The 13,203-nt window shown below is 44.3% G+C and overlaps 2 protein-coding genes across 2 annotated transcripts; one reads left to right on the top strand and one right to left on the bottom strand.

Moving 5' to 3' along the window:
* The first annotated feature begins 361 nt into the window (after nt 1–361).
* rpap2 (RNA polymerase II associated protein 2) lies at nt 362–8,294 on the top strand. The gene is made up of 12 exons (XM_080503819.1): nt 362–433; nt 524–569; nt 1,212–1,326; nt 1,991–2,089; nt 2,167–2,232; nt 2,332–2,420; nt 2,537–2,572; nt 2,670–3,597; nt 4,016–4,122; nt 4,335–4,415; nt 5,979–6,047; nt 8,067–8,294. Exons 1-12 carry the CDS (start codon nt 382–384, stop codon nt 8,209–8,211), a joined length of 1,833 nt encoding a protein of 610 aa, XP_080359945.1. The 5' UTR covers nt 362–381; the 3' UTR covers nt 8,212–8,294.
* An 837-nt stretch (nt 8,295–9,131) lies between these two features.
* gfi1aa (growth factor independent 1A transcription repressor a) lies at nt 9,132–11,525 on the bottom strand (the record flags this gene model as incomplete). The annotated part of the gene is made up of 6 exons (XM_080503699.1): nt 9,132–9,416; nt 9,566–9,731; nt 9,838–9,975; nt 10,157–10,554; nt 11,069–11,266; nt 11,414–11,525. The coding sequence occupies 6 exons, from the start codon at nt 11,523–11,525 to the stop codon at nt 9,238–9,240; spliced, it is 1,191 nt and encodes a 396-aa protein (XP_080359825.1). The 3' UTR covers nt 9,132–9,237.
* Between the last annotated feature and the right edge of the window lie 1,678 nt (nt 11,526–13,203).

A 13,203-nucleotide genomic window follows, 5' to 3' on the forward strand; every position in this document is an offset into this window, starting at 1 on the left:
TTGGATTAATTGGTTTTCCCGTTAACTGGTGACCAACTCGGGAAGGAATCCGGAGCTGTCCCGGCGAACGCCGTTTCAATTGTATCCGCAATAAACTCTATCATTATTTGAGTCTCTGTCCTTGTTTGACGAGCAGATCATGACTTTTACTCACCTAAAGCTGCACGCTCTCACGGGTTTATGTTTTATTTAATTTGTTTACTGTCAGCTGTTACGAGTCGCAACAAGTTTGTCTCGAGGACGTCGGTCACCAGTTAACAAGGAAACCAGTTAATCCGATACACCAACAAATACAACGCGAAGCGGCTCAACGCCGGCCGTGCGGGCCGCCGTAGACGACGTAATTGCGTCAAAGGTGAACGCGAAGAAAACAGAGCCAGCATGGAGGCTGGTGAGAAAAAGATGAGAAGTTCCGCTAAAAACTCCAGAAAAGGTCTTTATTTTTCGAGTGAATTTAACGCTTTCAGTTGAAGAGTTTTGGCGCTGACTATTCATAAACATGTTGTGTTTGTTTACGTGGTAGGTGGAAAACACAGTAAAACCCTGACAGCCGAAGAAGAAGCCAGAAGGTACCAGAGATCATTATTTCTCCAAATAAGACACACTTTCAGACTGTGCAGGTGGTAACAGAGGTTTTATCTTTGTGCACAACTGTGGGACAGTTTTCATATTCGTGGCAACTGCCAGAGAAAACTTTCATGAATGTATGGGAGATTAAACACAGACATATTTAACAAAATCGACTTCCTTAATTTTGTACCAAACGCTATCAAACAAATATATCAACACAATCTATATACACAAATGTCCATGTTGATTGTCTTGGTATGCGATGTTTCTCTGACATCTATAGCTTCTCTAACAAAGGCAAAGGCCGTTTATTTCCACAGCACGACACAAGGCACTTCACAGTGCTTTACAAGGAAATGCAGTAAAACAGGGCGATTAATAATGTAGGAATAGGAATTATAACGTCATATGAACTACAAGTTGTTCCATCTTGTGAGCTTCTGACTCTGAGAGCACTAAGTAAACCTCTTCCTGAGGTTTCAAGTCAATCTGACATGTATTTAGGCCCCGAGACCATTCAAATCTGCATCAGCCAGTGTTAAGACTCTAGTGTAACGTCCTTTGTATTGCATTGGTTTTAAAGCGTCAATTCAACACTTCTTCACTTGTGTGTGTGTGTGTGTTATTTTTTCTCACTTCAGGAGAGAAGAAATAAAGGAGCAGCTGAGAGAAAAGTTGGAGTTGGAGAGAAGAGCTGTGAAGGTGGTGGAGCGGCTCCTGGAGGACAGTGTGGCTGAAGACTTTCTGGTTGACTGTGTATGTTTCTCTCTCTCTGCTCATCCATGAAGTCAATCAGCAGACTCAGCTGAGCGACACTAAAGGGAGACGTGCATTTTCTTTTAACAAAAATTTCAAAGTGACGGCCAACGTAATGACGCCAAAACTATACGTTCTTTCATGTTTTAAGTTGGAAGAAACACAAACTGACCAGCTGCAGGATTTCAAACTTTCGGTATTGGAAGCGGTAAAGGGACACGAATCTAGGAGATATGAAAAAATGTAAATAAAGATAAGTATGACATGTTCTGGGTTCTAGAACCTGATATCACTTTAAAGGGCTGGCTTTAATTTGTTATTATTGTAGAGCTGCAGTATACCGCACATATTTGTTGTCGCAATATCAACATATACATTGAAATTCCCCCCCCCCCCCAAAAAAAAAAACCTGACTAAACTTAGGTGAATTATATTTTCCTGCAGTATTCAGTATCTCAAATCAAATCACGATACTCAACAATTCAACATGTTTACCTGATTTCATGCGGCCCTATTATTCAGACACATTTAGATTATAAATCTAAACACTTGTGACATGTAAGAACATAATTTTGTTCAAGAAGGATTTTCTTTTTTCGAATGTGACCCCGAAATCAAAGTAACATAGCTTGTCCAACATGTTTTCGAACTTTTTATTTCACAGGCCAAGTTTATTACTGCCGCTAATTACAAAGACACGATTGAGGAGAGATTCATCGCTAAACTGTGTGGATATCCTCTATGTCCAAACAAACTGGGCAAGGTAAGGACCTTTTTAATACTTCACAACCATCCTGAATGTGTCTCTTTGTGAAAACGACGCTGCTCTGCACCTTGTAGGTCCCGACTCAACAGTACAAGATTTCTACTAAGACCAATAAGGTGTACGACATTACAGAGCGCAAGGTATGCGTCTCTGTCTGACGATTGTTTGTGCGCGTCAACAAAAGTGTCATTACATAATGACTCAACATGGTTGCCTCATTGTTTAACTCTGTTTTTCAGTGCTTTTGCTGTAATTTCTGCTACAAAGCCTCCAAGGAGTTTGAGCTGCAAATATCAAAGACGCCTCTTTGGCTGAGGCCGCATGAAAGGTGCGTGTGCGGCTTTCAAATGCCTGTCTTTGAATTACAATCATGAATGTAATGGTTGAATATAAGTTCTGCTTTTTTTTTTTTTTTTTTATTGAATATTTCTTCCTCATTCACAGTCCTGACGAAATTAAACTGTTGAAGAAAGGAGATGGGTACGTGCTCACTTCATGTTCGTGGTTTTGGATATTCAGAGTTGATTAAAAAAAAAAACATCAGCCTCGCTCATTATTTGCATGTTCGTGTGTCCAGCGGGCGCTCCGGCGAGGAGGTGATGCTGACGGAGAGGCATCTCAAGGAGGAGGACATTGAGAACCCGTCGACGACTCGGACCGAGGACCCTCCCGGCTCCCGGCAGCCCGCTGGCGAGGCGAGTCGGGGCAACAGCGACGTCAGCGACGGTGAACAGGAGCAGGACTTTGTCTCCAGCGTGGTCTCCCAGCAGCAGAGGCCCCGCGTGCACTGGGGTGACCTGCCCCGTCACGCAGGTGGAGACGGGGAAGAGGCGCGAGGACAGAAAAAGGGTCAATCCGATCGGGGACCGGCAGGAGCGAGCGAGGAGGGGCGAGTTCCACAAGTGTGTGACACAGGCGTTCAAGCCGACGACCCCGGCACGCAAGCGCTGGTCGCTCAGATTGATTTGTGCAGCTTTGCGGAAAAGGTCGGTGACGCTCCGCTGCGGGCCGCCTCGAGTGCCCCCGAGGCGGGACACGGGGACTCGGCGTCACGGAAGCAGCCCAACTTCGACATCACCCAGGTGGGTATGAGCAGGCGAGGGGCTGCTGGGCTGCAGGGGCTCCTGAAAACCCCCACCGAACCAGACGAACCACCCTCGCTACGCCGGCGTCTCATCAGGTACCTGAAGAGAATGCTGAACGACTGGTGCACCGACGAGACCCTGAGGTTCTTGTACGGAGACGCTCATCCTCCGGGTTCGCCGTTCGCTGACGTCACAGAGGGAAAAGGGCAGGGTGAAGAAGAGGAGGAGGAGGAGGAGCTGGATGAAGATGACCTTGAGGACGAGCCGCCTGCGACCAATGCCAGGAAGAGCGAGAGACCGTCTGCCGCTGCACCAGACTACGACGCACTGCGGAGGGAGACGGAGCAGCTGGAGCTCAAGGTCAGGGAGTTTTATCAGGGCTCGTGTCGTCTTCTGCCCGAGGAGGCGGATGGAAACGAGGTAAGCGACGGGAAAACCTGGCTGTCAATTAAAACCGCCTGCTCTTATCGACCACTCCCCACAAACACTTTGTAAATTCATACAAAATCTGGTTCAATTGTGTGCAGAGCTGTGGAAGATTGACGAAGAAATTTGTTATTTTGATGAGTAAAATAAGATGAAATACAAACTGAAGTGGAAACAAAAAGTACTTTCAAGATTTGAAGACACAAAAATGAAGCTGATTTAAATAAAAAAATCTGAAAAAGTTTTAAATGCTGAAACGTCATCAGTAATAATGAACTGTAAATTTGACGCGAAGCCGAAACTGATTTTTAACATACTTCTATCAAGATTTCAACACTTGTTGTCCTCAGATTTTCAGGTGGAAGCGTGAAATTTAACATATCAAATGTTGTTTTGTTTCCTTCCGCTCCAGATGACTGTCCGGGATCAGGAAACGAGGGATGCCTCTCTGCCGCTCACTGACTCTCGGGCTCAGCATGTCATTCAGAAAAAAATCACAGTGGAGAAGCTCTCCGGCTGGTGAGAACTTACTGGTTTTTTTGGTTTTTTTTAATCTTTAAGTGAGTCAGAAAAGTAGAGTATTAAAATTAGAGTAAACCATTTTGTAACTACTTATGCACACACACGTGTGTTGTATTGTTGAAACAGTGTACAACATATTCTATATACTTGTTTGTCAGGGCAACATTTGAAGTGTATTTACTTTCCCCTCATCCTCACACACTGTGCAGCCTCAGGAACATGGTGGGTCCGCTGCGCCTCGCCATGGCCGACGTCTCCACCCACTTGAACCACCTGGTGAGGACGTTCAGGTCAGTGCTGCACTGCACGTTTTTGTTATTTGTGTCGGTGTGTTAATGTAGAGGTGACGTGACACGCATGTACTCCAGAACACTAACGTGTGTCCCAAAAACTGGATTTCAAAAACCAGATTTTTCTTCAGTTGGAGAAAGGGAAACAGCCGTGGAGGTTTAAAAGAACATTAACCACAGAATCCCACATGTTACTGGTCTGGAATTCGTCTGTTTTATTCATGCAACAGAAACAGCTGCGCATTTCAAGTATCATTATCAATAGAGCTTTCCTCAGCAAACGCAATATAACGATCACTTCTCAGATTTGGTTTATGGTAATAATTGGGAATGTTAATAAAACACTAATTGCTTAAACTCACATTTACATCAGAACTAGTGACGCATTGTAATTCATAAACTTTATATAACTGTATTTTCTTAACCCAAAACATTTCTAGGCAAGTGATTTCATGTTGGATTTGGGCCTTTTATTTCACAAGGTTGAGGGATATTGAGTGAACTCTAGTGCCCCCCAGAGGTCATCATTGAACATGACAAGCCTGTTCTAATACTTTATATATAGTATCAAAGTAATGCCTCAGTGAGGCAGGATGACGCCAAAACAAAACCAAACAAAAAATAGAAGTATCAAGACACTTTTCTGTGTCATATTTCAGTTTTTAATTCTTCACGGTTACAACCTTTCCCTTATCTTCACAGATGGAATCAGAAGTTAATTATAGTTCAGCTCAGGCTGACACACGAGGGACTTCTGCTTCCCAAACCACTTTTTATATCTTCAGATAGTCGGCTTTGTTCCAATTGTCCCAGGAAGTTACAACAGTGTGAGTCCATAGACGCGAGATCGGGGATCAAACAATCAACCTTTGAATTAAAAAAGGAAACACAGAACCATCCATTGCTGTTTTAATCTGGAAAAATATACTTTCAATTAAGCACAGTACACACAATTGTAGGCCAAAGTCTTTAAAAGGTGCGTAAAAGTCCTATGTGGATGAGAGTGCTGTGATTATTAATAAAAGAAAAACTAAAATGCAGACAGGTTGTGTCACACAATCAAGACTTTCCTGCTATAGACGGGTCCTGTTTTCCCCTTGGCTGGTTTGGATGCTTTCAACAAACGCCGCTTATTAAATCACCGAGTCTGAGATTTCAAAGCACATCAGGCAGCAGAGCAACGCCTGCTGCTTCCAGGAATCCACTCCACGCCGTGGAGGAGGCTCACACCAAAGAGAACCCACAGCCCTGTCAGAGAGACGTACGGCCCTGCAGCACTCGCTGTGGTTGGTTTAACCCCTCGTACAGTGTGTTTCCCCATCCGTGTGGTGTTTTGTGACACCTGCTCAAACGACGTCTGCACATACTACAAACCGAGTAAAGAAATGTTTTAAATTGAAAAGAAGAAGAAGAAGAAAGAAAAAAAAAAGATGTCATCCTCCTGTCTTTAAATCTGACTGAAAACTACAGACGGAGCTGAAACGTGCCACTGCAGAACCTCATGCGGGGGACTCCTCACTTTTTAATTAGTTTTTTTTGTTTGTTTTGTTTGTTTGTTTACAGACTCACCAACACAAACATCATCCACAAAACTCCAGAGTGGACTCTCATAGCTGTGATTCTCCTGCACCTGTAAGTTGAAAATAAAGAGCCGTGGATCTGAAACTTCAGCTGTGCTCCTCAACTTGCGAATGAGAAAATTGGGGGGGGGGGGAGTATTGTTTTTCAAGATATACACCCTGTTTTTCAAGATATACACCCTGGCGGCTTCTATACTGGTCGGGCCAAAGCTGAGTAACAGTCTGATCCATTTTCAGATAACAGGGCTAATAAAGCAAGTGTTTTCGAACCGCATGTGTGCTGTTGGCAGTTCGCGAACAGTTCCGTGCTGCTCCCGTCTGAGTACACACAGGCCTCATGGCCTTATCACCACCTGATTAGCCCTCGCTAGATCCGTGATGCACGACAGAAGACACACACACACACACACACTGGGGAAAGCTTTCACCTGATTCCTGGATGACTTGGATTTATGACTCTCAGTAGTTGTAACTTCAGTTGGTATTCACATCGTATGTAACGTTACTTTTATTGAGAAAAGTCAGTATTTTGCAGCCTGGGGGCACAATCAGGTGCAAAACTGTAACCATGGCCTGAAACAGATTGGGTTACACAAACTGACACTCAGCTTTATAGGCTGGAGATTTTCTTGTTAGTCATGTTGTTAAATGTCTTTTTAAACCTCAGGAATGAATCATGGCATTGATGCAAATGCTGGTATGGAGCCGAATCAAACTAACCGAGGTGAAACGGTTACACGTTGAAGACATCCTGCGAAGGGCAGGATGCAGTCTGGACGGGTCGCCGGTCCATCACAGGACCAAGAAAAACTCCTCTGATGTGATTAAATGGATCAACTGGATGGTGGCATAACGTGCTCGTTGGGTCGACTTTCCACATGAGGACTTCTTCATAGTCCTCCATTTTCAGACAATCGGGTCTTTTGTCCTGTCCACCACGTGTCCAATCTGTACTCTATGATTTCATTTGTTCCCATTTAGCTTCCATTCCACTCCGTCCTTCCATTCCTCCATCATGAATAATTTGGCGCGCTGTCTTATCTCTGTGCTGCGTGGCAGCTGTGGAGCTCGTCTGGCCTCTATTGTTCAGGCCAGTTGAATAATGGATGACCCCCGCTGCAACACTAGACCCCAGGGCGAACCGGAGATTAACCAGCAGTGCACCTATACCCCGGTGGACAGGTAGAGGGAGGAGGAGGAGGAGGAGGAGGTGGAGGAGGTGGAGGTGACCGGGACACACTCGAAAGTTACAAATGGTGGATTTGGAGAATTTATCTTCTGCTCATGCTGAAGATGCTCAATTAGCCCAAGTGGCGTGAAGATTATGCATTGAGAAATACAGATTTCTATCCAAGTCTTTTGTGAAGTAGTCAAGGCAGCACACAAGTGTGGATATCCATGTGACTGTGTCGGGATTCATTCAGCTTGTTGTTGAATCTCATATTGTATTATCCTCGTTTATGAAGGTAGACCTCCATCCATGTTGACTTGGAGAAAACAAAAACTTGGCACTTTCACAAACTACCAAATTCGAAGTTGAGTGGAGGTAACGGCACTGCAATTTGAGCTGAATGTGCCTCATAATCTGGCACCATCAAACCAACCTTCTGAAGCACAGGAGGTGCAATGTGTGGCATTTTCACAGTCTTATCACGTGATTGAAGGGTTGTGGTTTGTTCATTTCAGTGTGGATCATCTTCTTCTTTTTAGTGGTTTTGAATTCAGTTGACTTCAGGTTTATTCGCAGTTTCGGGATCAACGTCCAGACTTGTTCACGTCTGTATTTCGATAAATCTGTATCTCGATAACTCGGCTGAGTTAAAGCGAAAGACTCCGTCAAATCTACACTTTGTTCCAGGTGTGTTTTATTACAGAAACGTGTCCATATGACTAAAGAATCATCTTTCCTTTGTCAACAAATTCTGAAACGGTACAGACAAGTTTGTCTTCCACTTTGAGCCTGCTTCATTATCCCTGCTGTGTTTCAGTGATCTATTAGTGTTTGTTTGTTGGTGTTTCGTCTGTGCCTGATGAACGGCGCGCTGATCAGAGTGCGATATTTGTGTTTCAGGCTGTCAGAAGTGTCCCCGGTGGTGCGTGAAGCGTTGGCGACGGCGACGTCGGCGGAGTATTTAAACACGTTGATGGAGGAGCTCGGCCTGCACCGGCAAGACCTACTGAACCTCGTCCAGCTGTTTAAATCTCCAGCACAGTGACACCGAGTGATGAAATATTAACTCTGGAGTCAAGGTGTGTGACGAAATAAAAAAATAATAAATAAAGTCCTTCCTCTGGCGGTTATTTTTCCACAAATAAATGTGAAAAAAAACAAAAAACAAAGTTTCATGTGATTCATTTACAAACTTCTCAGCGACACCACAAACTGATCTAGGATGTGGGTGGAGACACTGCCGATTATCAGTGGATCAGCATTATGTCCACAATCTGTGGTGAGATGTGTGCAAATCAGATCCTTGAAGGTTTAGTGCAACTGATGTTTAACCTGCGCTAAAAACCAAATAAATCACACCCAGCTTTTTTTTTTTTTCCCAGTGAAAGCGCCATGTGGATACGCTGCTTAATCGCAGGCGGGAGGAGTTGCTCCTGCCATATAACCTGCACCGCACTTCCTTTGCGCGCAGGTTTTATGGCGCCATAATGTCATTTGGTATATGGGTATGTGAGCAATTCCTCTGATAATATTTGATTTTGACCAGGTGGCGCATGCAGCGAAACGTTGCTCGACGTGATATTTTGCAGATAGACGTTTGACCTGTCACGCAGATTGGGGGATGTGATTGATGGTCTGCATGGTTGAAGACTGCTTCTTGTTTTTGTTTTTTTCCATAACGCTCGTTCAATCAGTGAACCATTGCAAAGACAGATTTAAATTCAGAGGGTGTTGCTGTATGGATTACAGGGATTACAGTTTTATAAATATAACAAGATGTTTGATGGTGAAAAATATGTCAAAATAATCACAAACTGGTCTCCTTAAGTTAATGTTTAATCCACAATTATATTACAAATCGAGTCCATTTAAAAAGCTGATTTAATTCAACTTTGGAAATGAAATGCATAAAACTTTTTCCCCCACAATATTAATAAAGTGTAAAAACACATTTGATAAATAGGCAAATAACACATTTCACAGCGAATACTTTTTTTTTTTTTTTTACATCCGGGACAGAAGCTGCCTTGTATAGGTAGAACACAACGATCAAATGCACGACGTCGTGTGTTTATTTGAGTCCATGCTGCGTCTCCTTGTGCCTCCTCAGGTCCACTTTCCTCTGGAAACCCTTCCCGCAGAGGTCACAGCCGAAAGGCTTGAAGCCCGTGTGTTTCCTGCTGTGTGTGATCAGGTTGGAGCTCTGGCTGAAGGCCTTGCCACACACCTGACACTTGTGTGGCTTCTCGCCTGCAGCACAAACAATAATAAGCGTCAGGTTATTTTACAGCATGTTGACGAGAAAATGTATGTTGAATTATTTTAACAAAAGGGGCTCAGATCGTCTGGTCGAACGATGGGAAGAAGAAAAAATTGCTCTTCAGCTTGGAGCTCCTCACCTGTGTGGATGAAGGTGTGCTTCTTCATGTCGGACTTTTGGTGGAACCTCTTCCCGCAGTACTGGCACGGGTAAGGCCTCGTGTCCGAGTGGATGAGGAGGTGCGTGGAGAGCGTGGAGGAGCGCTTGAAGCTTTTCCCGCAGATCTTGCAGCTGAAGCTCCTGTCCTGTAAAACATGCGCAGAGTGAGGCGCAGAGGGCCTCGAAAACAAAGAGGCCAGTGCGCTCGAGTCGAACGGCCCTATAAAAGGCCTTTTGGTACAAACGTCGAACCTGCGAGTGGACCGCCCGGTGCTGATCCAGGCTCACTGCGTGTCCGAAGGTTTTCCCGCAAATCCCGCACTCAAACGGCCGCGTCCCGCTGTGCGACCGGCGCACGTGAACCTCCAGGCCGTGAGGTGTGGAGAACACCTGTTGGGAACGAAATAGGTAACAGTGAAACGAGTGAAGGGTCAGTTGGAAATTAAATGACCAAAATAATAATAATAATAATAATAATAATAATAATAAATTAAATCATGACATTACTCAATAATAATAATAATAAAAAAAAAAACTTTGTTCTGAGCCAGAAAGGCCTGTAAACACGCACCTTGCAACATTTGATGCACTTAAAGGATCCGCCTGCTTCCAGGTTGGAGCGGATGAAATCGTTTTCGGTCTTGATTTCCGCGACGTCCTCTTGCTGTTTGACGTCCAGATACAGCTCGTCTCCGTCCCGCATCCTGCAGAGCTGTTGCGCAGCAGACGAATAATCTGGGCAACATCCTGCCCCGAGGCCCCGCTGTGCGTAAAGCGCCTCGGCGGCGTTGTCCTCCGCCCCGTAGCCGCTGACGGCGGAGTGAGACTCCCGGTGGCTCTGCAGGTGGTGGTGATAAGACCCCTGGACCAGATGCCTCAGCTCCGACCGGGAGTATGCCGACCAGGAGTAGGGAAACAGCGGGACGCTGTAGGGACCGTCCTCCGCTGGAGTGGAGCCTTTCTCCGAATCTGGAAATTAATGTTGACTTTCAGTGCAAACTGAGGCATTATCGCTCGTCTTGAAAAGAGTTATAAAAGTATAGTATTATTAGTATTAAATTAAATGGCTGCATAACTAAGAAAACGAAACAATAGAAAAAAAAATGTGCTTCAGTTTGTAAGTTTTCCGATTTCCCCCCCTCTCAAAACTGCTATAAACAACTTTAGCAATACCTGCTGTCATATATAAAAATTACAAACACCTTCACAAGTTTTTAATACTGAATCCTTCCCTGAATATCTGTATTAGATACCTTTTTATATGTGCAATATTAATTTCTAAATTGCAATAATAATAATAATAATAATAATAATAATGATAATAATAATAATAATAATAATAATTATTATTATTATTATTATTGTTATTATTATTATTATTACTACTACTACTACTGTTATTATTATTTAATTCTTGGATATTACAGTACCAGGCTTAGAAAAATAAACCAACGAAATAAATAAAAAAATACTTTGAGCAGACCTGGTGAGGATGAAGGAGACGGGGGACGCCAGAAATCACAGTCGGAGGACCGATCATACACGCTGCCTCCGCAGCTCAGCGGGGAGCTGGAGGACAGCGACCCGGGGGAGCGCAGCCTCGACCCGGGGGACAGCCTGTCAGCGCTCACATCCTCCTGCGGCTCCAAGTTGGCTTCAGACTCCTCTTCAGGTTTGGTCTCTGTTGACAGCGGAATAGAATCGTCAAGCTGACTCATTCTGAGTGCGCAACATGTGCCTGGTGCGAGTTCCATTCCGTTTTTACATATATTACATTAGGACGAGAATAAATCGGTTTGTTTTGTGCGTAATTACGCATCAAACCCACCTGGGCACACATGGGCCAGAAGAGTGTCCAGTCTGCTGTAGTCATCGTCCAGGTAGCGGGGCTGATGGTAGCTGTGGGCCCTTTTACTCTTGACCAGGAAGGACCTCGGCATGTTGGTTCAACTTTTTTTTTTGTTATGAGGACTGCCCCGGTGTGCCACTGCTCCTCAAATCCTTCACTTCTCTCCACCTCCACCCTGCTCTGACTTTATCTCTGGAGAGATTGAGACACTATTGGTTGTCGGCTGAAAAGGCGTTGGGATTTTTGGCAGGCTATTACGCGTGCGCAAAGGGGCCGTATCGTTTACCAGGTGTCGCCAGGCAGCTGGTCAGAAGATAGACCACCGACCGTCCCCGACAAGGGGTCCCGGTCCAAGACCTGACGAAGAGATATTGTGTGTCCACACGGGACACTATGGACGGACGTCTTTCGATTCACTTAAGAACCCTGTATGTATATTTTATAGCCCATATAGCCTCGTGCACAGCTGGCTGACTGTATCATCCATATTGAAGCACACGTTAGATTAAGTATTGATCCACGTGAGCTATTACTATTGCAGAACATAAGATTGGGCAATTATTCATGTCTAATTAAATAGCAAAGGAAATCCTAAATATGACCCGAATCTACCTTTCATGTAAACCAATGTTGAAATTTCTGCACAGGTAAACATTTTGATGGGATCGGGATTTATATCAACTTATGTTCTCGCTCTGACAACTATAAATATAGCACGTTATGTGTTCAAATGTTCAAATACGCCGTGTGCGTTTGAGGCCGGACAGCGCGCGCAGTGCTGGATAACGAGCTGTTTGTTTGGCTGCTTGTAAAGTGATCCTGTTAATGAGACGCGCGGCTGCGACGCACAACAGCCTGCCGGTGGGGAGCTGAAGTATCCTTTTACAGTTACACTGCTTCAGCTTACCCGCACTGACTTCAGCCTGATTGCTTTGCATCATTAAAAAAAAAAAACCCTCTTCTGCTCCATGCACGCGCCTAATTAGGCTGTCCAATGAACAAAAAAACCCCAGAAAAACGCAGGAATAGACGCACAGATGCGCCAGTTGGAGCAGAAGAAAAAAAAAAACGACGCAGTGCACACGAGGATAAAAGTCCCCCCCCCCCCCCAGTAAATCTGTCAGGCTCAAAATGCAAATCATAGCGAAGATTTGGGCTATGTTCAAGGTCAGACCAAAGCAAAGCGACAGCTATCGATTTTTTTCCCTTTTTTTTTTTTCGACGTGGGAACAGAGTTTGTTTGACGCAGCTGCAGCAAGTTGGAGACCTGCAAGCAAATAGCAGATAGAAACGCCGTAAAGCATGTAAACACATGTGGCATATACTCACACAGCACTGGCTGCTGTTGCAGGGACTGGATCCCAGCTCTGAAGCAACACACCGTCCAGATCTATTTCCACATCGGGTCAGAGTGTCAATCAAAAAAAAAAAAAAAAAAAAAAAACCCAGAAAGGAGCCACAAACTGCTGCTCACGCCGACTTAGACACACAAACACTTCTTCTCTCCCCCTCCCTGAGATAATAATGTTCATGTCAGTCGGCCATCGGAGTGACACAAAACACTGATTCATGGTTTGATAAACCAGTCCAGCAGTTTTATAATCTTTCTATATTTGCATAGTACAAAAAAAAAAAGAAAAAAAAAAGACCATGGTGTCTTTTTTTAAACTGATTTCATTTGATAAGTGCAGGTTTATATCTTTCACTTCCTTTCTTTGATGGCAAATAAACTGCAGCCAATACTCAAATCTGGCAATAAAAACATATGT

The sequence above is a fragment of the Blennius ocellaris genome, assembly GCF_963422515.1.
Source record: "Blennius ocellaris genome assembly, chromosome: 10".
NCBI classification, from domain to species: Eukaryota; Metazoa; Chordata; class Actinopteri; order Blenniiformes; family Blenniidae; genus Blennius; species Blennius ocellaris.